This window comes from Ischnura elegans, chromosome 9 (assembly GCF_921293095.1).
Source record: "Ischnura elegans chromosome 9, ioIscEleg1.1, whole genome shotgun sequence".
NCBI lineage: Eukaryota > Metazoa > Arthropoda > Insecta > Odonata > Coenagrionidae > Ischnura > Ischnura elegans.
Genome location: NC_060254.1, coordinates 7712083 through 7734077, shown reverse-complemented (window position 1 = coordinate 7734077; position 21995 = coordinate 7712083). Strand labels below are relative to the sequence as shown.

General features: G+C 38.3%; 1 protein-coding gene across 1 annotated transcript in view; it reads left to right on the top strand.

Annotated features, from left to right (window-relative positions):
- Positions 1 to 21995, top strand: part of LOC124166025 (serine/threonine-protein kinase SMG1) — a 120262-nt gene that overhangs the window by 23194 nt on the left and 75073 nt on the right. The window contains exons 14-29 of the mRNA XM_046543600.1: positions 87 to 350; positions 1854 to 2106; positions 3633 to 3837; positions 4949 to 5229; positions 6335 to 6558; positions 6926 to 7099; positions 9287 to 9474; positions 10071 to 10188; positions 11818 to 11922; positions 12516 to 12781; positions 13789 to 13966; positions 15291 to 15556; positions 17197 to 17480; positions 18108 to 18302; positions 18851 to 19278; positions 19737 to 20127. Of these exons, the coding sequence (XP_046399556.1) occupies positions 87 to 350; positions 1854 to 2106; positions 3633 to 3837; positions 4949 to 5229; positions 6335 to 6558; positions 6926 to 7099; positions 9287 to 9474; positions 10071 to 10188; positions 11818 to 11922; positions 12516 to 12781; positions 13789 to 13966; positions 15291 to 15556; positions 17197 to 17480; positions 18108 to 18302; positions 18851 to 19278; positions 19737 to 20127 (3820 nt within the window). The remainder of the gene's footprint in view (positions 1 to 86; positions 351 to 1853; positions 2107 to 3632; positions 3838 to 4948; positions 5230 to 6334; positions 6559 to 6925; positions 7100 to 9286; positions 9475 to 10070; positions 10189 to 11817; positions 11923 to 12515; positions 12782 to 13788; positions 13967 to 15290; positions 15557 to 17196; positions 17481 to 18107; positions 18303 to 18850; positions 19279 to 19736; positions 20128 to 21995) is intronic.

Genomic DNA, 21995 nt, shown 5'->3' with positions numbered 1-21995 from the left:
CTGTAATTTTTGGGAAAAATCTTTGCCTCACACTCGAGTTTAATTGGTATTTTTTTTTAAAGAACCATCAATTTCTGTTGTTTCAGCCTGAAACTGGTGAGCCCACTCGTCTCCTTGTACTCCACTGGTCCCGAGAAGTTATTGCTCAATGTAATCCATATTTGTACGGCAATAATGGGAGTGTGTGGCATGGACATGGGACTGAATTTGTTGACTTTGTGTGGGCACTTGTGCTCTCGGGGAGAACCCACAAGAGGCACACTGCGCAAGCAGTCCTTGCGGCAATGGCCACTCTCCTCGATGCCAACTCTTCCTCTGTTAAGTTTTCGGGAGAGAGTTGGTGCTCAAAGGTAAGTTCAATCTAGAATGCTCCAAATATGACTCAGATTTGCATTTTGTTGGGAGCCCCTAGAGACTTGGAGGCTACGTACTTGGTCAATTATGAGCAGTTACCTTTTAGAATGGCATCCTCTCAGGATTACAGCACACTCCTGAATATCCAGGCTAATGATGGGGAGGTGCGGTACAAATGATTGGAAAACACGAATAATCCAAACAATAATTCTCTTTAAGTCTTGTTGTTTTTGTAAATCAAACTATTATTATTCAAGCACATTTTCTGTTATGATAGATAGCTTTCTGGAATCATTAAGAGCTTTCTTCTCCTGATTGCGATCTTTTTAGTGTTGATGACGTGATTGTACTTGTATTCCTAATGCTCCGTGTAATATCTGGTTTCCGAAAACCATGTATCTGTGGCTGCAAGATCACGGATTCAGAAAAGTGGTTTGCGTGAATGCTTCATAACCACTGCGCGACACAGGAATCTGCACTGTCAGGCACCACACCACATAGTCGCGTCTCATACAAGCTGCCCGGGATGCAACTGCTGATAGTCACGGATCTGTGGTCACTGAGAATGATTGCACACTGCGATGATTGGGAAAAAGGAACACGGAACCCCTGCGAAAGTAACGGGTGGGCGATCACGGCATTGCGTAGCAGCGGTTATAGGAAACCACGACTTAAGGCAAAAGGTCTACGCAGGCGAGTGCCTGGCATTGACTCATGCTATCTCTACTTGCACTTCCCCCGCTGCTTTCACTTCCACTTTTCCCCTCCTCTCCAGTTTGACCTTGGCTAGCCACGGCGTGAACATGCCCGAGTGCAACGAAATCTGCGGCTCCCTTTGGCCATATTCAACTGCATGCGAAGCCACGGCCATAATTGCACATTTGTGATTTGCAATTTATGATCGTAGATCACATTTCTCTTAATTTACGATTGGTTAACCAATAAAAAATCATCTAAAATTGATCAAGAGATTTTTCCCCGCCACTAATCATCGTTTGCAATGCTAGAGCAGGCATCCAAGTAAACTTGATACATTCCTTGTGAGCAAGTAAATGAATTAATCCCAATTTACAATGGGGTTTCTAATGGATATAATAAGCCCAGTGTAGTCTTGCTTTAAAATGCAAATATCTCGGCGTTTTTGCGTCCGATTTTTTTTTGTAGAAATGGTGGAAAAATCTAAGGAGCGTGAACTCGTGTATGGATAATCTACAAACCGAATAAACCGCTGCCGGATAATCGGGAGTCTGCTGTAGTCTGCAATTCCAGGTCCTACAGACACAATGAAATAAGTGATACTTAATTGTATGGATAAGTTAAGGTGTATGTTTTTCTCTTCGACTATAAAAGCTTAAAAAAATGCTGAGCAAGGCAGATTGAAGTCATTTTATTCTGTGTCGGGGGAAAAAAAGAAAGAAAAAATTAAGCCTAGTTTGATTTTTATGCCAGGAGTGGCCCATATATGTGTATTGATCTCGTTATCCAACTCTTCTTTTTAGGTGCTTCCTGAAGAGATGGTGCCATATATTGTAGACATGTGCTTGCAGCACTTGGACTGGCCTGAGCCAGAATTAGTGAAACTTCAGCCCCTGCTCTTAGGAATTCTTCCTCACCTTCCATGGCCAGTGGCATTACCTGTACTTCTGTCACGACTGACGGCAGCTGCGCCTAGCCGTATTCTCAGCAGCAACGATGTTGGTGCACTCATCCAGAATTCTGTTTCTCCACAAAAGGATTGTAACCGTGTAACTGGTAGGAATTTTTACATTCCTTTGTACATTATTTTTGTGGGTATAGGTAATTACAGTGATTTAAATTTTGAAGTATAGTCATTGGCTGAAAGTAATGTTTTTCAGGAAATAGGGTAATCCTCAGTGTGTGGTAAAATAAAAAATATTCAACCACTATGTTTAGTTTAAGTGTTAGTAATTAAGATTTTATTTCCTTTAATATGGTTTAACCATGAAATCGATATATTTGGTATTTACTAGGTGAAAATTCACGCTGAATTGAAGGTATACTAACTTTGTAAATTTTCACTGTGTAAGTCGTCTTCGCCGACAGTAGTGGGGTTCGGGGGAAACGAAGCTGGGAACGAGTCCTAAATTCTCACACAAAGCAACTTCACTTTATTCAGCCCAAGCCTTACACTTCTATCCCGCTGCCCAACCACAACTGCCTCCCCTAGCCGCCGCCAGCCCATGTCCCTGGAGTCACCGAGAGAGATCATTTCTCAAGCAACTCTTCCGATGACAGCAGGAACGTGCTTATTGGCTGGGTTTCAAACGAAGTCCGTTCGAGGCAGCTCCCCGTCATCTCGCAGCTTTTAATAATCTTAATGAAACCGCGCTTACAACTGACTATTTATTTAGTAAGACACGTTTCGACGCTAAGGCATAATTTTCTAACATCAGAAAGTAATGCTTTAGAGGGGAAACACATTTGTTTTAACACATTTGCTGCGTTGTGACTCACCCGTGGATCTCACCTTACTTCCTCCCTGGGTGGTAAATAGCTATTTTTTGTCATTTTGCAGCAGTTGGCATTGAGCAAAATGAGAGGTTTGAGAATAGGGTAATCTATGTTGTCTGACCGGCTGTTAACCCACTGGTGGGTCCCACTCTCACCTGACTGAATGTTGCCACGCAAAATGGCCAACTGTCTGCTATTCGGCCCACCCCTCAAGATGAGAGAGAATCCGTCGACCTGAAATTTTGTATGAAATGTATAAATTTCATGTTTCACTCGACCCAAGAATGAAGTTTGACAGCTAAAATTGAAAGAAAAAGGACTTGGAACCAGATGTCACTGGTCTCTTGTCTAATGCTCAGGTTGTGAATGCTGATAAATTAACAGCACTTGAGTTCTGGCTGCAGACCTTAGCCACATTCTGGAGGGACTGTTCTGCAAAGGCCTAAAAATATAGGGCCTCTAGCATTGTCTCTATCTGCAGTGGGCTCAAACGTTGGCTTCCCCATGTTCGTCCACTTTCCTCTCTACCTGCTCCCAAAGGCAGAAAGCCCCTGAGTGCAGTTAGTTACCTTTAGGCAGTGGTTAGATGATGAGGCTACAAGTGATCACCGGTGGGTCACACAGCACAGATTGATGCCCACCCACTGTTGAGTCCCACCATGGTCTGACCCTGGGAAGAGAAATTCAGCTCCATTGCAAACGTGTTGATAAATTTCTTGAAATTGTATTTTTGGTCTTGGCTGTATTGTTAAAAGCTCAACTTATATTAGTTTTTATTCAGCTGTCTTATTTCTCTGTTCTTGCAGTTAATGGAAGTGATATGCCAGATTTGACGGACAATTCTTTGCATAAACTAAAGAAGAATGACTCAAGGCAATTGTGCATGAGAACTGTGAAGACATGGCGCTCCATAATGTGCGATGGTGCCTGCAGAGGGACCTTTGGAGGAGAAATGCATCCTACCCACTTTCGGCCATTTATGGCTTATCTCCTGCAGGGCATCCAGCACAGGTTAGTTTCACTAAAATATTGCCATACATGCTATGTAGCCGTGTGCGTAAGATCCTTCCCTAGAGTCTGGTTAAGTGATCAAGCTGGTTTGCAAAGGGGTAGTGTGAGCTTAATCTTGTTACATATTCCAAGGTTGGTTATTCAGTTTGCTGAGTGGCCACTTAAGTGTAAATATGTCATAAGAATGAACAGAAAGTGTTGTTGCTGGTAGATGAAATTAAAATCTTGTGCACAATTTCTCAGAGCAAGTATATTTTCTCACATTGTCTGTCTTTGAAATCAAATACAGTAGATTCTGGTTAATTGGGACATATCGGGACTTGTGCACTCTGCCCCAATTAAGCGGCTGCCCCAATTAGTCGAACAATCCTGTACATGGGCATAAACAAACGTTGAAATGACAGAAAGAATACTAAAGAATGTTTATAATGCAACATAAGTTTATTAAACTATTAATTTGATTATTGAATCAGCGAGTTTAATTAATTTATTATGATTTTTAAGAATTATAACAAAATAGTTAAAAATATTTTTCCCAGCCTGTATTTTACTAAGTCCTATTAAAGAAAAGTCCTATCCTCTTTCGGATAGTATAACAACAAGAGCTTTCAAAATAGGGCAAGAATAGGAACATTTGTGAAAAATAAGAGTAAATAAAAAGGAGGAAAATATAAAAAATAGTATTCTGAAAAAAAAATTTTAATTTCGTCGCGAGTATTGAGTCAATTTCGCCGACTCATGGCCCAATGAAGCGGCATGTTGTCCCATTTAAGTGGAAAATACCCTGGGATATTCCTCTATTGGGTTCTGTTCTTCAAGATCTGCCCCAATTAAGCGGCTGCCCCAAGTAACCGGTGGACTCATTAAACGGAATCTACTGTAAAAGGGAAGTGGTAGTATTCAGTGGAACTTGGTGACATTAACCAAGATAGAAGGAATGTAATTGGCTGTAAATACTCTTAAGAAATTTTAAGCTGGGTTCTATGACTTTTGAATCTTTTATTTTAAGAAATAATGTTTCGTTTCTGTAATACCTTCAGTCACCATTTTCATGGTTTTTATGGATTTAAGGGAGTTTTAATGTGTGTTTCAAACTGATGTTTATTTTTAGTGACAAGAACTGGCTGTTGCAAGCGTTTGCCTCGTGTTGGCCCCTTCAGCATGGCCAGGGATCTTTTGAGGGTAACCTGAGGAACAGCATAGTTGCCGCTCTCACTGGTAAGAAGCGAGTTGAGGGGAGGCTGGAGGATCAGAGCCTGGCGTTGGAGTTGGCGCTCTCGTCAGAGGCAGCTCTCCTCTCTTGGGCCGCTCACCAAGCTGCGCATCTTTGCGTGAGGATGAAGTTGAGAACACCTTTGGGAAAACCTCAGGATACATTCACCAGCATTGAAAGTTAGTGCTTTGCTTTCACTCATTCATTGTTATCTACGCAAAGTTTTATACCATGTGTGTTTGTGTTGGTCATTGAAACCATGTATAAAAAAACTGCTAAGTATTAAATGGGCAATTAGCCCTCTTAGTTCCGTGCCCTTGGAGTGGTACTAGTGAGAAATGCAGAGGGCATTTAAATAAAATATAACAACTTAATAGAAAATGATGCGGTGTCATGTTTTTGCAAGTATACATTCTACATATTTTTTGAAATTCTACTATTTTAATGTTAATTGTTAACTATATCATTTATCTTGATTTTTATGCAAAAGTTTAGTAGCTGCATGATAATTAATTTGAACAATAACCTATCGCAAAAGGTGATTCATCAGCTGGTGGCACTTAACAGCTGAGAAGCAAAAGCCAATTAGCCAGCAGCACCAGAAGGGTTAATATAGAAATGTAATGTTTTTCGTGAAAATTTTCAGAAAAAAGGTCATGAGAATTTTTTTTAACCAATATGGTGTTTCAATCCTGTAAACTTCAAAACAATGAGTCCACTGTATTTACTTAAAAGTTTGCAAGTTTGCATATTTTCCATGTAAGAAATATTTGGTTTGGGCAAAATTGAAAAATTTCATAATTTTCACAATTTAATGTTTAATGAATTTTCTTATCCATGACAGAAGAATATTTGGGTGTTTCAATTTTATGAGATTTTTCTTCTCTCTCTAAGGAGGGGTTAAATTTGATTTTCTGCATGCTTATTCAAATCTTGTGTGGGTTTTAAACATTCTAATCAGGAGATCTCCTCTAAAATAATAATTTTCTCTTTGTATCTTGATAGGTGTTGTTTCATGCATTCAAAATAGTCCAACCTATGTAATTTGCTTAATCAGAAAGAAGTGAATGACTTAGTTAAATTTACATGTTGTAGTGATTCTTTCTGAATCATTATTAACATTTTTATCAGTTGCTAGATATTTTGTGGATTTTTAGAATATTGATTGTTTCAATTTGTGAAACATGTGATAAAAAAATACCGCAACTGAGTAGGTGGGTTTTCTTTAAACTATTGCCTGCCTTTTTGGCTTCTTTGATGTCTAAATGCATTCCATATTTTCAGGTGCGATTAAAAATATAGCGAGAGAGGGACCACATGTGCTTATAACTCAGCCAAGGAGTGAGAGTAATGACCAGACGCCACGGGGTGGCACCAGGAAGTGGTTGATGCGCACGCAGCCTCTTGCTCGAAGGGCAATGGTATTACTGGACTTCCTCGAGCAGCTGGAGAAGGCTGCGTACAATGCATGGGAAGGTTCTGCTGTTTCAATGGCACCACCACCCAAGGTATGTGTACGTAATAATCCCATGGTCTCTGTAACATTTTCCTCTGACTCTTCTTTTCCTTGCCCACATTAGTGATGTTTATGGATTTTAAGAAACACACTGGTCAAATAAAGCAGAGCATCTGTTATCCATCAAGAGAATGGGCAAGAAAGATAAAGAGAAGAAATGACATGTTCAAATCATTTTCATTTCATTACCATAAGAAAAGTGATCATTATGGATTTCTAATTGAAACGTCACAGATTATAAATAGAATCTCATTGATCATAGCAATTATAAGCTGATATGTTTTGGAGATTATATTCTGCTATGCTAAGAAATAACAATAACTTCATTTTTTGAAGTATTAAATTTTTCCTTCCTTTAGCCTGTGAGAATGTTCTTCCGCACCAATAAGAGCACTTGTGCTGAATGGCTTGGCCGGATACGTTGGGCATCAATGACAGTTGCAGTTCAGAGAACAACTCATGGAGCTCCTGCACACGCATTGCGTCATGGACAAATGATGCTGTCAGCCCTTGCAGAAGCTGCTAATACTAGGGTAACTTTGGGCATGACTGTTTAAAATTGTAACTTGATTTGTTTTATAGTCTAAAATGAATGTGATTAAACTTTAATGAGTCTACAGCTAAAAAAGTATTGACTTAAAGACCTCTCAGTGAAGATTTTTATGCAGCTTCTTGGCTTTAAGATAATTTTTCTTTAAATTGCGAACCCTCAAAATTGTGTAACCATTTTGTTCTTCTGACTTCAGATCTAAACTCACTAATATTCAATCCTCTCATATGTTGTCGGTTGAATTGGTGAACACGTAGGATATTATGTCAAATTTGGCATAAATAAGTCTTTCAGTTGCTGCAGTAGTCGTTCTCATTGAGGAAATAATACTTTAGTGGAACAGACTTATGTTTTGACTAGAGATGGGTCGAATAGCAGATTTCTCAAACTCGAAATCGAATATTAAATCATTGCTCGAATATTCGAATACCTCAAATTTCGAATACCTCAAATTTCGAATACCTCGAATTTCGAATACCTCGAATTTCGAATACCTCGAATACTAAACGATGAATGCTGGAATGTTTGACTCGGTTGCCTATGCAGCAGGCAACACAAGATTTTGGGGAGTAATTTTGATTTCCTTTAAAGGATTCGAACAGGAATTTAGCTGATTAATGGAATATATTAATTGTATGGAAACAATTGGGCATATAATTAATTCAGCTAACATCGCTTTACCCCCACTCCTGCTGCCAAGTGCTAGCTGACAATCTGAGGTATTTTGTAAAATACAAGCTCTTCTCCACCGGATTTTCTTCAATTATTTTCAATCCATCTTTGGGAGTTCTCACGAGATAAGAAGATGAATTGGAATTGCTATCAGGGAGAAACCAAATATCCTGAGAAAATATCCCTTTGTCTGGGACTGTAACAATAAAGATTTATAGCACCACTCATAAATTGTAACTTGATATATGTTTTCGGAAAAAATACCACATCAACTTCCGAGAAGCTCTGCTGCTCATATCGAGTCTCGCCAGAATGCCAAGCCTCCATCCTATTTTGACATTTATTTCCTCGCGTAAAATGCTTAAATAAAGTCAGAAATGCGTCGTGTTCGGTCTTGTTCTTTTTTAAATTACGCACACATTACTAATATTTCAATCCAACAAAGGTGTACTATCAATTGCCGAAAGTCATAGTTAGACACCTTATGGGCTAATAGGTGATTCATGCAGCAGTTGACCTCCAGAAACTGGAAACTTAGAAGCAGGTAGGCTGACAAAGGTCAGCGGGTGAGAGAAGGGGGGAGGGGCCGGAAATACATTTCTTTTGTTCTCGTGTAACTTGATATTTTTTTTCGAAGCTAAGGTCTTCGTAATATGATCCCTGCGCGAGCTGGTACCTTTTTTTATTTCGGAGAAGAGGAAAGCTTCAGAGGGGGATAGCGGATCTTGGGAAATGCGCTAATGTCACTATCCCACGGTACTCATGCTGCAGTTGAGCTCCAGAAATGGGGAACTTCGAAGCAGGTAGGCAGAAAAAGGTCAGTGGGTTAGAAAAGGGGGGCGTGAGACACGTCTTTATTGTTCTCGTGTAACTTGATATTTTTTTCGAAGCTAAGGTCTTCGTAATACAACCCCTGCCCAAGCGAGGACCTTTTGTTTGATTTCGGAGAAGATGTAAGCGTCAGAGTGGGTGAGGCGAGTGCTGAATGGAGGGGGATAGCAGATCGTGGGAAATGCGCGGATGTTACTATCCCACGGCATTGGAGTTTCCTGGTGGGGGAAACCGGGGATTTTCGGATTTTTTTCACCGGGATCAATTTAGGTTCCCCACGTCGAGCTCTTTTCACCGCTCTGACCCGCGAATTTGATGTATTTTGTCAACTTGCCTATGACAGCGCTGCATGCACTAAAAGACTAGAGTTCTGTACATTTTTCCAACTACCAACTACGCGCGTGCGACAGTGTACGACGCGAAATTCAAAGTATTCGAGGCGGTACTTTTCGCATAACTATTCGAGACCTCGAATATCGAATACTTTCTAGTATTCGAGTATTCGCGGATACTATTCACACATCTCTAGTTTTGACTGTTATACAGTCAATATCCAGATTTTGAAAGGGTGAACTGCCTTTTTATGGTTGAAATAAATGGGTTTTTAATGTGTTAAAGTTTTTATTTTAGGAAATGCCTCTCATTTATTTTCTTATTCTTTTTATAGAGTTCTGAGTTTGAGAGGTGTGTGCTGTATGTAGCCTGGTCTTTATGCATGCTTGGGGAGCCTGAAGCAATTGTTGGCCTGCAAGCCTGGTGCAACTCAGTTGTGAATTCATCTGTCGAAGAGGAAGACATCTCTACAGGCATGAAGTTTTCATGGCTTGAAGCCATTTCACATCAGGCTGCTGGAAGGTGAGGTTCATCGTTCAAAACATTTAGGGAGTGTGATAATTTACCTCAATTTTCTTGTTTGTAAAATTTTCATGTGATAATCCTTGTTTGAATTGTTAGTAATTCCTGTAAAATGTTAATGGAATCAAATGAAGCATTATATGATGTTGAACTCAGAAATGGATATCTTGGTGGTACAAATTATCCATACTTTATAGTATATTTTAGGCTGAGCTTTTTAATTCATATGCTATTAAAATATTGCTTTCCCTGAGCATTATAGTGTACTGCTTCCTGTCCTCTCTATTACTTTCGTACCTCCAAGCTTTCAGTGGCTTTTTTCTGGAGGATTATGACCACTGTGAGCTCTCTTATGTTTTTATTGCACTCTTATGGAAACAATATAATATTTTAAAGTGGGCACAAAACATTTTCCATATTTTGCTACTCGTATGAAATAAATGTAATGATTTCAGACAGAATAAGCTCAAGTTGAAAAATATTTGTTGCAAAAGGCAGAGTATCAGCCTGTTGCACCTATTGCCATGCAATTTAACGGTAAAAGCAAAAAAAAATGCCCACAGAAGTTAGAAGGTTCACATGCATTGCCTTTGCAGGTATGAGGCAGCCCTCAGGGAGTATATGGCTGTCATTGATGAAAGTGAAAACTTTGAATGTGATGAAGGCAAATCAGAGCACATAGATTCCCATGTTATGGCATTTATACACAAGCAGGTGAGTAATATTCTTTTACTTGACGTATTTTAGTGCCTTGTATTTTATGTGTTGATTGAAAATCTGATTGATGTGATGGCTATGTGTGTGGGATGGGATTCGGTAATTCAGATGGGTTAATAGTGGCTGTAAGTGCAGATGCGATGAATGGAGAGAAGTGCGATAATTATTTCTGTTTACTTAGAAAACTTACTACCCCTTGGTTCTTTCAACATTGCCGTTGAATGTTACCTCCTCTTGCACTGCTTTTATTCTGTAAAACATTTCCAGAACGATTCTGAGGCCTTATTATATAAAGTATGTGTGGATCTAGGACTCTTTTTTTCAGATCCAGATTTGGATCAGATCCTTAATTTCAGGAGTTGGATGTTGGGATATTATCTGATTCAAATGTTTTTTATTTGCCTGCTATAAGACAAAGTACAGTTGAGGACCTCAAATCCGGAATCCCGAAACCCGGAAAAGCCGAAATCCAGAACATTTGAAAATTCCTCTGCGTAGTTGCCACCTCGTGTCACCACTCTCCAAGCCTTGTTCTGGGACGAGTAGGAATTTAGCACATGCTACGGACACACGCTAAGAACCTTGTCAGGGACACAGAAGGATATCAAATATCAAGTACAAGAGCCTGAGCACATGTATAAATCAATTAATTTACTATGCATACTACGAAGACCAGAAAACCCAGAAATCCAGAAGCCCTTTGGTCCCAAGCTTTCTGGATTTGAGGTCCTCAACTGTATTAGAATTTCTTCTGGGTACATGCAATCGAATGCTATTTTGATTTTCGTTCACTTTTGAATACTTTTCCTGATTATAAATCATTTTTATAAGCTTACACACAATTTTTTTAATACTAATATTTTTACACGCTTAGGATCTAAATGGTTATTCTTGTGTTTGGAAATGAAAGCAGGATTCTATCTTTGGATAAATTATCGACTGCATTCAAATTTTCCTCACACATGTTTCCTGCGAGTTTTGTCATTTTTTCTGTCACAGACTAACTTGTGTTTCACTTGTGGAGGCTTCAGTTGTGGTGAGGTGCATTTTGCTCTTCCTTGCAATAGTTTCATGCAACAGCGGATCATGCGAGAACTACCGATAGTAATTGTAATTATGACGACTTTTCCACAGATTGCAATTACCCCGACTGCTATTAATTACTTTCCTTGTTAGCACGTTTTCCTGGTTAGTACGTTCATTTTTTGTAGCCCCTTCAGAAACGTACTAAACAAGTTCTACTGTATGTTGTCTGTTTTACGTAAATTGTGAACACAACAAGACATTAAAGTGAAAGTTTGGGTTATCCATGTTTTCCGATTATTCTCTGCCGTCTCTGCCCATCATTAGCCATTAGGATAATCGGGAGTGTACTGTTATTTAAAATTTCGAATCCAGATTCAATTTCTTTGGAAAATTTGTAACAATTTCATTACCCAGTGAAGAGCATTATCTATAGATATTTGGATCCAAAGTATCTGATCTGACCATCGCTAAAAATATGTATTTAATATGGATGATCTTCTACACTTACTGCTGTTTATTTGCTATGCCTTTATAGGCCAATTGAAGGTAAATAAATGTAATATTATTGCTACTATTGTTAGTTTTCATATCTATTTTCAGGTTGAGGAATGTTATTGTTCTCTCCAAGCATGGAATGCTGCAATGCTTTGGTGCGAGAAAGATACACACATGGTGGACAATCACTGTGGATGGCTCTATGAAAGGGTTAGTGGAGAATGGGCGTGGGTTTGAGGCATGTTTTTTGAAACCCATTTTTTTAGGATGTTAGAATAGTTGTTAATGAGAAATAGGTGAGAAATCCATGTGGTATTTTCATTAGGAATCATAACTTGTGATAAGTTTATTTGGGTCATAATACAAGTCATTAAAATGGATTGTGAGGCATATGATAATATCTTTACGTCTTGTTCTCAACAGCAAATTTTTCAATGCTACTTTACAGTTGCTAAGGAGACTTTAATTATTTTTTCAAAGCTTGGTGTTATAAGTTTTAATGCCCTCTCTAACTACTAACTTAATTCATTTTCATAAAATGATAAATTTCATTTGTTTTTTATGTCTATCAAAGATGTATTAGAGTATATTTATGATGGTATTTTTGTTGAATTTTTAGTGTTAGGTTTCGTAGCTCGGAAGGTGTTTTCTTAAGGCTCACAGTTCACTTCTATAAAATATGTCATTTTAATGGGGAAATGTTTCATTGGTTTTATCATTTATTAATATAAAAAGTATACTTCATCATTCACGTAGTAATACTGTTATGTTTATCATTATAGATTTTGATTTTTGGTTTACAGAAATCTCGTGCTGTGTTGAAGATACTGAGTAATTTCCCATCATCCATGAAGAGTAGTGATTCAGAAAGTAAAATTTCAATTGATGAGGACAAGGATGACCGGGGAAGTGATGAAGAAAGTGCTTTTGAAGACTCAATATGGGAAAAGTATGGCTTGAATGATGGCATAATTGGTTCAGCGTCATCCACTGTCGCGCGAGTGGAGTCGGTGCTGCAAGGCATTGCCTTAATGATAGCAAAAGAAGGGACAAAAATTACAGATGCTGTGTAAGTGCACGTATAGTTCATTGGGAAGTAGTGGACTATTATTTGTTTTAATTTGTGCTTTAATTTTTACTTTGGTAACATTATTACATTCATAGCATAACAGTTTACTAGATAATCAATATCTAGCAACTGTTGTTTATTGAGCCTCTTGTATGGGGAATAAATGATTACTGGTGATTTAAAAAAGTGGCTTGTTATAATTTGCTACTTATTAAAATTGTTGTTGTTATTTACTGCATTGACGTTTCAGCCAGCCAGTGTTTATTCTTAGAAAAGCAATCGACATTTTGATGCAAGTTTTTAGCCCTTTTAATTGGATGTGCAAAAATTACCGCTGGCCCTTTGATGGGGGCAACCTTTTACCGTATTAATCATTAAATTAAATGCACCAAAGGATGAAGTTCACCATGAAAATATATTTGACATAGCCGGGATTCGAACCCAGATCTCCTGATTGCCAGTCAGGCATATTACCCTGTTACACCACCAAGCCATTATCACAGAGCAAACTTAGGGATAGGTTTTGCCAAACAAAGTGTTGACTTCACAAGTCCATACTGAAGCACTGTTTTTAACTTTGCACCCGTGCATGTGACTAAATACAAAGTCACTTGTGTCATGATCAGTGCTTTGATCATTGAATTGTCTTTTTTTCCATCACAAAATTAATTCCCCTTCATTCTGCCTTGATTTTAAGTCCAAAAATCTGCATCAGGAAAAAATCTAAGTGTATGTATTAAATTTAGTTCTACAAATAGTGAAAAATGTGAAATTTCAAACTTCCTGAAAACAGCGTTGGCAGTCTTAGCACCTCCCACTAAAAGTGTTTGTGCAATAAAAGGCTGAAATATACTGGCATTCACCCATTTTGTACGACCACAATATGTATTCACATAATTCATAGAAAAACTTGTCTTACTTTTGTGCTTCGTAATGATTCTGTTTGTGTTCCTATTTGTTGCTATATCTGCTTCTAATTTTTTGCTGTGCTACATTAATTCATGCAGGAAATTGCCCCTGATGGGTGAAGTGGAAGGTTGTGAAAAAGCATTGCAAATTCATTTACGAGAGGGATTATTCAGCAGTCCAAGCAATTTCCTCCCGGAGGTGTGTGTACTTCAGTTTGCAGCATCTGGCCTACGATCTGTTTTAGAAGGGAAATCAGGAACATACTTGTTTGATTTGGTGAGTGATGTCTTTTGGCCTATAGTGTGTGAATCATGTATTGATAAGATAAGTTTTCCATGTGAAGCTACATTCTGTGAAGCCTCTTATTTGCACTCAACTGTTTCATGTTTTCTCTGATTATACATTAATTGCTTTCGATCCCAGGCAATACGTCATATGAGCATTGCTTCTTTGTTTTTCACTTTCTTCGAATTCATACTTTTTGCAGGCAGTGCCTTCAAGATTGTAATGAAGTTTCACAGTTATAATCTACTTAGAGATCCGAGAAATTCACGAGATGTGATTCGTGAAATAACTCAAAAAAATGGGAAATCGGTAAATAAAAACGAAATTTCACATTTTTTGCGATTTTTGATGAATTAGCGAAAAAATCACATCTAATGAGTCATATTCTATTAAAGCCTAAGCCTTCATTGTTTAACCCTGCTGACGTTCATTCTATCTTATTACAATACTAAGGTCAATTGGTTTGTTTTGTCTCTCGCATATTGAATTTGCGTAATATCGCACATTATAGTGATGACTCCGCCGGAATATGCCATGGACTCAATCAAGCCTCTCTTCGCTTCACAATTATCAATCTAGAAATTCTTGTAAATGTCTAGAATGATGCGCTTTCTCTCCTGAAGAATTAGATATTCTGAATCAATAAAAACCTAGCGTAAATATAAGCTCATGCACCCGGCACGCATCAATGCCAATCAGTAATTCCGATACCACAATAAACAGAGTTATTGGATAACTTGTTGCAGGAAAAACTTAAAGTGTGGGACTACCTTAACAATTTTATAGACTTAAACACGGCCACTGGCTGGGAATGGAAGGCCACTTTCAGACGAGAGGACACTCCGCCAGCCGCCATTCACGGCACGGCACACGGCGTGGTGGGCGAGTCCTCTCGTCTGAAAGCGGCCTGAATTTCACACCGTCGTGCCATAAACAGCGGCTGACAAAAAGTCATACCGTCGGAAAGCGGCTTCAATGTAGCACTGCCAGCATTCCACGCCGTAGCCAGCACACCGTTGTCCCGGTGACCACGGTGGCCGTTGACAGTGCTGTGCCATCAATGGCGTGATTCATCTAGTTTGAAGACATCCAACAGTTTCACTTCATGTTATCCTGTTTTGTGAAATCGAAAGTTTATTGTTATACTCCGTCAAAGCAATATGATGTGTGGCCTAAAGTGATGTGAATAATGAGTATAAAAATAGCATCAATTCCATACTGGCTATTGTTAAGAACTTTTTTAATCCGTTGAGAGTTTTAATGAGTGCATGTTGTTATTCCCAAAGGTAAAAGTGTTTTGTCTTAATTTTTCTAGTCTGGCTCTGACGTTCTGGATCCTGGATTGGGATCGTCGTTGCTCCTGCGCTTGCTGTGGTGGAGCCACTTCTTCTCTGCCGATCTAGAGAATGATGCTGTAATTAGCCGACTTCGTATATGTGCGTCCAAGGCTGCTCGCTGGGAGGGAAACTTCAATCTTTGTGAGAAGCTGTTGGAGAAGGAGATGAAAGTGCGCAGTGGAAAAGAAGTGTACATTCTGGAAAATTTAAATGTCACCGCAGAGCATGCCAAATTCCTTCAATAGTGAGTCAATAGTTTATTTCATTACCAAATTGCTGTTGATTGTTGTGATTGCTGTTTATTAGAGATGGGTTGGTTCCGCTACCCAGTTCTGTCGGTTCTTGGCCCGTGGAACTGGTATCGAGAACCAGTCGCTAAAAGTTGGTACTTTGGAACCGGCTCGGAACGGTTGCAAGGATTTGAATTTAGCGCCCTTAATAAATTTCTTATGGTTGCTCATTTAAATTTGCTGTTAATGCAGATAATAGGAGTTCATCCTTCGAACTGAGTTTCAAGAACTGAGAACCGATTGCGGAGAACCGGACCAGTACCGAGAACGGAAAAAATTTAAGAACCGACTCATCCATGCTATTTATATATTTAATAATTTATTTAAATATTAGCTTTGGGTACACTAATATTACTGCTAGTGTGAAAATGTGATAAAAGTAAATTCAAGTATTTTTAAGGTACCATATCATCATATTGTGGACAGGTTAAGATTCCCTCAGGAGGCAAAATATGCCAGTGATGGTATTTGATCTCTGTTATTGTTGATCGATTTTGTTTCAGTATACAGGCGGTCCCCGACTTTCATACACAATGCGTTCCCGAAAACTTGTACGAAAGTCGAATGTACGAAAGTTGAACCATTGACTTCGATACTAATTAGGGGTTGCGTTCCAAAAGAGCAGAATATACAGACTAAAACCTTTTTTTTCACGGAATTCATTTCAATTGACTTAATTTTAATAATATGTTAATAAAACTCCTCAAATCATCTAATTTCTTTCGAAAATATGCAGAAAATGCAAATAAAAGTTAAAAAAAAACAAGAACTCCGTTGGCTATCGAGTGAAACTTCTTCTTGGCGTTTAAGTTGACATTCCACTTATTACGTCCACTGTAAATAAAAGGACATATCAAGAAGCATAACAAAATGTAGTTGTTGAACCTGCACTCTGGATACCTTTTAATTTTTACACCAAAATTCGACATTTGGCAGGTGACATTCGTGATCGCGTATATTCCGCATGTTATTCAAAAAAGACAAAAGACAAACGGAATTCTGGTGATATTTCGTGCAATATCGTTGCTGAAGGTTTACATAAATTAAACAGCACTCAAACATAAAAACACAATTAGAAAGAAGATCTTACTAGTTTTAATGAAAGCTATTCGATGATGTCTAGTCAACTTCTTTTGAAAAATATCTTCAATGAAGGCTTTCATCTTCTCTTGATAAAGGAGCCTATAGCAGGCAGTCTCTCTCCCAAATAAATCACCTAGATTAGAGTCAATTACCAACCATTCCCTTCTTTATATACGTTCGTATTGTTCGTATATACTGCCAATACTGCCATTTGAAACAATTGAATGTTGGGATGCGCAATAAACATCGCGGGAATTTAAAAAAAATTGCAGACCAACGTCCGAAAGTCCGAATTTAGCGTTCGAAAGTCAAGTAAAAGGTGTCAATTTTGAACGTACGAAAGTGCGAATTGTACGAAAGTCGAGGACCGCCTGTACTATGTGTTGATTGATGCTACTTTTGTTAACTCTTAATTGTAACTTAATAGAATTAATTATTTCAATTAAACATGAAGGTATTCATGTAACGTCATCAATTTTGTTCTTATGAAGCTATGATTAACTCATTGCAGTACTGGAAGTCATGTGGATGCTATCAATTTGGCGTCCAAGACTTGCCTTGAAATATGTAAAGTCTTCTCGGAGAAGCCCACATCCGAGAGCTCGGCTGTACGTGAAAAGTGCTCTCGCCTGCTGCTCAGTCTCTCCAAGTGGATTCGGCCCGCGCCATCGGCCTCCGATGATCCTGATTCTTTGCTTTCCTCTCCCGACTACGTCACCAGTTCACCCAGTTTGCTAGAACTCTTAAATTGGGAGAAGAGTTCCTCCTCTCTCTCTTTGGATACCACTCCTCCAGGTTTGTCGTCTTTTTCCCAACTCTCACGCTCACTCAGTGGTTTAACATTAAGGTTGGCTTAGATAGGTGTGGGTAGAGCTCACCCCAGACTAATCCTTTGTCCTATAAAATTCACGCAGTACGGGCAGGGGTGCCAATTCCTTTCCCTGGACCAATGCCTTTTAGGATCAGGCGTGATCTACCTGCTAGGCTACCATGCTCCTCTTTCCTAGCCAGTAAGAAAATGAAAGGAAATAAACTTAAGTTCACAGACCTTTAATAATACTGACCCCGGGTTTGACTGTGCTACTACTGAAGTGATTTTTTAGATCTAAAGATCCGTAAAAACCTGGGTTTGTGTCATTTAAAGTCTATGATACTTCAATTATACAATTTATTTTCATTTTCATGGAGTTTCACAATGTTGTGTTAGTCACAATCTGGTGTACCAGGAAAGAAGATTTTGGTGATGGTTTTTGTGGGGTTGAATGATTTCAATGGTTTATATTTTAATTTCCTCAATGGCTTCGTCTGTTTCGATGGTGACATTAATAAACTCTACCCCACCTTCAATGCAGATCATATAATCCAACATAAAATCTTCCTTGAATTCTAAAATACTAATGGATACCCTTTTCCATACTTCAGGTTTTGAGCAACTTGCTGTTGATAGTTCGTGGAAGAGTGGTGAAATGAGTGAGTCGGCTGAGGCTTTGCCAAGTTTGATCCGCCTCGGAATTTCCATCTGTCCTGGCTTAGCAAAAGCGTGGGCTACCCTTGGTGGGTGGTGTTATGACATGGGTCGCAAAACTGTGGAAGAAATTTCAATGCCAACTGCTGCAAGTATGTATATTTAAAAGATATATTATCATAGCATAGTGATACTTGTGACAAAAGAACTTCTATTGAATTTTAAGTTTCATCCTCATGGTCGGAACCTAATAAAATTCATTTAACCTCTTATTTCCAAATTAGTATGAGCTGTGGTAGCAATTTTTCATTTTTGTTAGACAAATCATCTCATAGTGGGAGTATGTACAACTGTTTCTGTAGTTAGCTGTTTATTTTTTATCCAAGGATCATGTGCATATGATGTATGACATGCGAAAAAAAAGAATTCCCCCATCAGTATAACTCTCCACTCCACTTGTAGCTTATTTATAATAACAAAAATGTGTGATAATTTAATTAAAAATATATATTTTATAAACAGAAAACATTTTTGCTACAATTTTTTATGAGTTCTTCAATTATTTCCTCAAGAGACCCTAAATATAATGTGACCTTAATTGAAAACCCATTTTTGTTGTGGGACAACATCATTGATCTTTGCATACGTTGGTGATATTCCTTTGTTAATGCTTGCTGACTTTTTAAATCTATCTTTTAAGGTGGCAACAACATTCCAATGTGGCTCTCTGATAAAGAGATGGTGGCTGCTCAAAATATCTTCATGCCAGTTTTACGGACTAATATGGAAATTTTAGAAGCTTGTGAATACCTTTTGCAGAAGATAAGTGAAGAAGAATGTGAAGTGAATGATGTTGTTAGTAACCTTGTCAGTGAATTTAGCAGCCTTTCTCTGGAGGGTGCAGATAATCAGTTGCTTGAAAGTGCTTCATCGGATGATAATCAAGAAGTTCCAGACTCTTCATCGCCCAAGAAATACTTATCCACACTCAGTGAGCAGCAACTGTTGGAGTTATGGACACTTATTCAAAGTGCATTAAAAAGACGTTATGTGCATTATGAGATGGCGGTAGCTGCCTATTTCCGTTATTTGCACCTTAGTGGTGGTGATGAAGAAGTGAAAAGCAAGGTAATGTTTAGCATGTGATTAATGCTTATCCTTAGTTATAATGTAACTATGATTAATTATCTTGTTATATGTTCATTCACTAACTGTTTTGAGAGGTTGTTAGCTTTGAAGATCCCATAGTATCTTCGATGGAATAGTATCCATTCCGTAGTATCTTCTATTATTCTACAGTATCAGGCTGTTTTAAAGGAATAGTGGGCCTGCTTACTTACATCCAAATAGGCATATATCAACCATAGTTGTCAAGAGAAGTGTCCATTAGTTAAGTTGAGAGTTTTCTCCTCAGTCTTTGTTTTTGACTGTGATGATTTTGATTATTAACTTGTATGAAACTAGAATTGAGGTGATAACTGAGGGAAAAGCTTTGATACATCATATACATATATGGGCATTATGCCTTAGTTTTTCGTGTATAGAAATGTTACATTGACTCATTTATTGTTCTCCTTTGTTTTTAGGAATCTGTAATGAATGGCTCTGATGCAACTACTCGCCTCACAGCTTCTCTGCGCCTTTTGCGACTGGTGTCTTCACCTCTTAGGGCTCACATTCGATTGCGCCCCTATCTTGAGCATGGTGTTGCATCTACGCCAGTTGCTCCTTGGGTTCCTCTTCTCCCGCAGTTGCTTTCACGTCTAGGCCATGCATCGACTCCGCCTTACGCCCGTCGAGCTCTCTCTGGACTGCTCTGCCGTCTTCCCCAGCACCTCGTGGCATTTCCTGCCGTTGTTGGCGCCACTGCTGACAGCTTAACCAAAGCCCCTGGTCTGAGACAGCCTTCTGGGCCTAAGAGCGGGCTGAGGGGCAAGAGGAATTCTATTCCAGAAAACAGAGATGTGGCAACATCAGGTGAGCTCTAAACTCTTTAATACAGATTCCTCTGGTGGGAATCTTAATTTAGGGCCTTTAATTTTGATAGTTCTTCTTTTCAGCAAACATGAAAAATGTACTTTATGAAGAAATTTCTTGCTCTGAATGCAGTGGAAGAGTATTCTATTGGAATTTAATATCAAAACTGCAGCATCTTTCATTGAAGTTAAAAAAATTTATGGCTTAACCTTCCTTATTATTATCAAAAATCTTTATTATATATAATTATTCAAGCGCTTGTGTTAGTTAAGGATTCTCTTATTTGATAGCAGCACTAAAATTTTTAGAGTAGGGTCATTCCATGTCAGTTCATCCAGGCATGACACCCACCGACTCGGATTTTGATGAAACTTGCCAATTTTCATCCTTCCATGCTGGAATGAAACAGTGTAAAATATTTCTTGGCTATCTCTAACAGTTTTTTTTTCACGACCATTTGAAGTTTGGGTGAAACTGCAGTTTTTCAATGAATGCGATCTCCAGAGGCACTTGCGCCTCCAGAGGGAAATAATTTGTCTCAGCCATAGTTTTCATCCGATTCTAATGAAAATTTGCAGGTTTACTATAGAAGTCATGAGGATTCCAAAAAAGTATTGAAAAATATCCTAAGGAATATTGGAAATTCTCTAACCTCGTATGTTTCATAAGATTTTAGAAAATTTTGCGTCAAAAACATGGTTCTATAAAACATCAAATTTTGACCTGAGGCAATATCTGAATCAAGCTAAATTATTTTTTCTAATATTCCTTAAGGTATGACCCACCACATGTAAAAATAAAATTCATGGCTTTTTGCTTGCTTTGTTGTTAAAAAAAATTTTATGCAAAAAAAAATCCCTTTTCACGACTCTGGTCGTCAGTGTTGGGTCCTCCTCCAAGTGTGATGAAATGCTTGTGTTAACTGCTTTCTATATCTAAGAAAATATTTACAACATGTATCTAGTGCATAATACATTCAAAAATTAAAACATTTTTTTATGTGCAGGTTGTTTTTCTCCCGATAAGAAAAATATATTTTTGAAATAGAATATTTTAAGGAATTCATAGCACTTACCCATCATTGCTGGGGATAACTTGATTGTTGTTACATAAAACACATCAAAATACAGGATTCATGTCAATACAAGTCAACTTTCTCCTTTTTGTATTGACAAAAAAACTTCACGAATGTTTTTTACCTCATTAATGTTGTTCTACTTTGAACAAAAAGGTTTTCAAAGTACTGGATAAAGATTTCCTTCCAGAGCATGATTCAGAAGTTCTTGATAAAGCGAGTGATATGGATGTGCTAGTTGGGTTACTAAATGAAAAACTGCTGACAGCAGGCAGTCAGCGAGAGATAATTCAGCTACTAACACTAGCTCTGACTTCGTGGAGTAGGAAAAAAGTAGCCACTGAAATTAATGTTAGTGAATATACAATTCAGCATGCTAGGGAATTCTAAGAATGAAAGGCATAATAGCCATACCAGATCCAAGGAGGGGCACAAACATAGAACAAACTGCAGTGGACTTAGTTCAGTCATTCTACCAAAATTATGAGTATTCACGCCTTATGCTAGGAATGAAAGATAAGGTGAGTGTGTCCACAAATATCCACAAGCAAAGGAGGTTACTTCTAAGTAACCTAAATGAGCTGTATGCAGCTTTTTAATTTGAATTCTCACATGTAAATATAGGGTTTTCAAAATTTTGTCTGTTGCGGCCTAAATGGTGCATGTTGGCAGGCTCCTCTGCAACCCATTCTGTGTGTGTCTGTGCTATCCATCAGAATGCATCACTTCTTCTCCATGGATGCTCTATAGAGGAGACCCACAACGACCTATTTGACTACTTGGTATGTTCCTA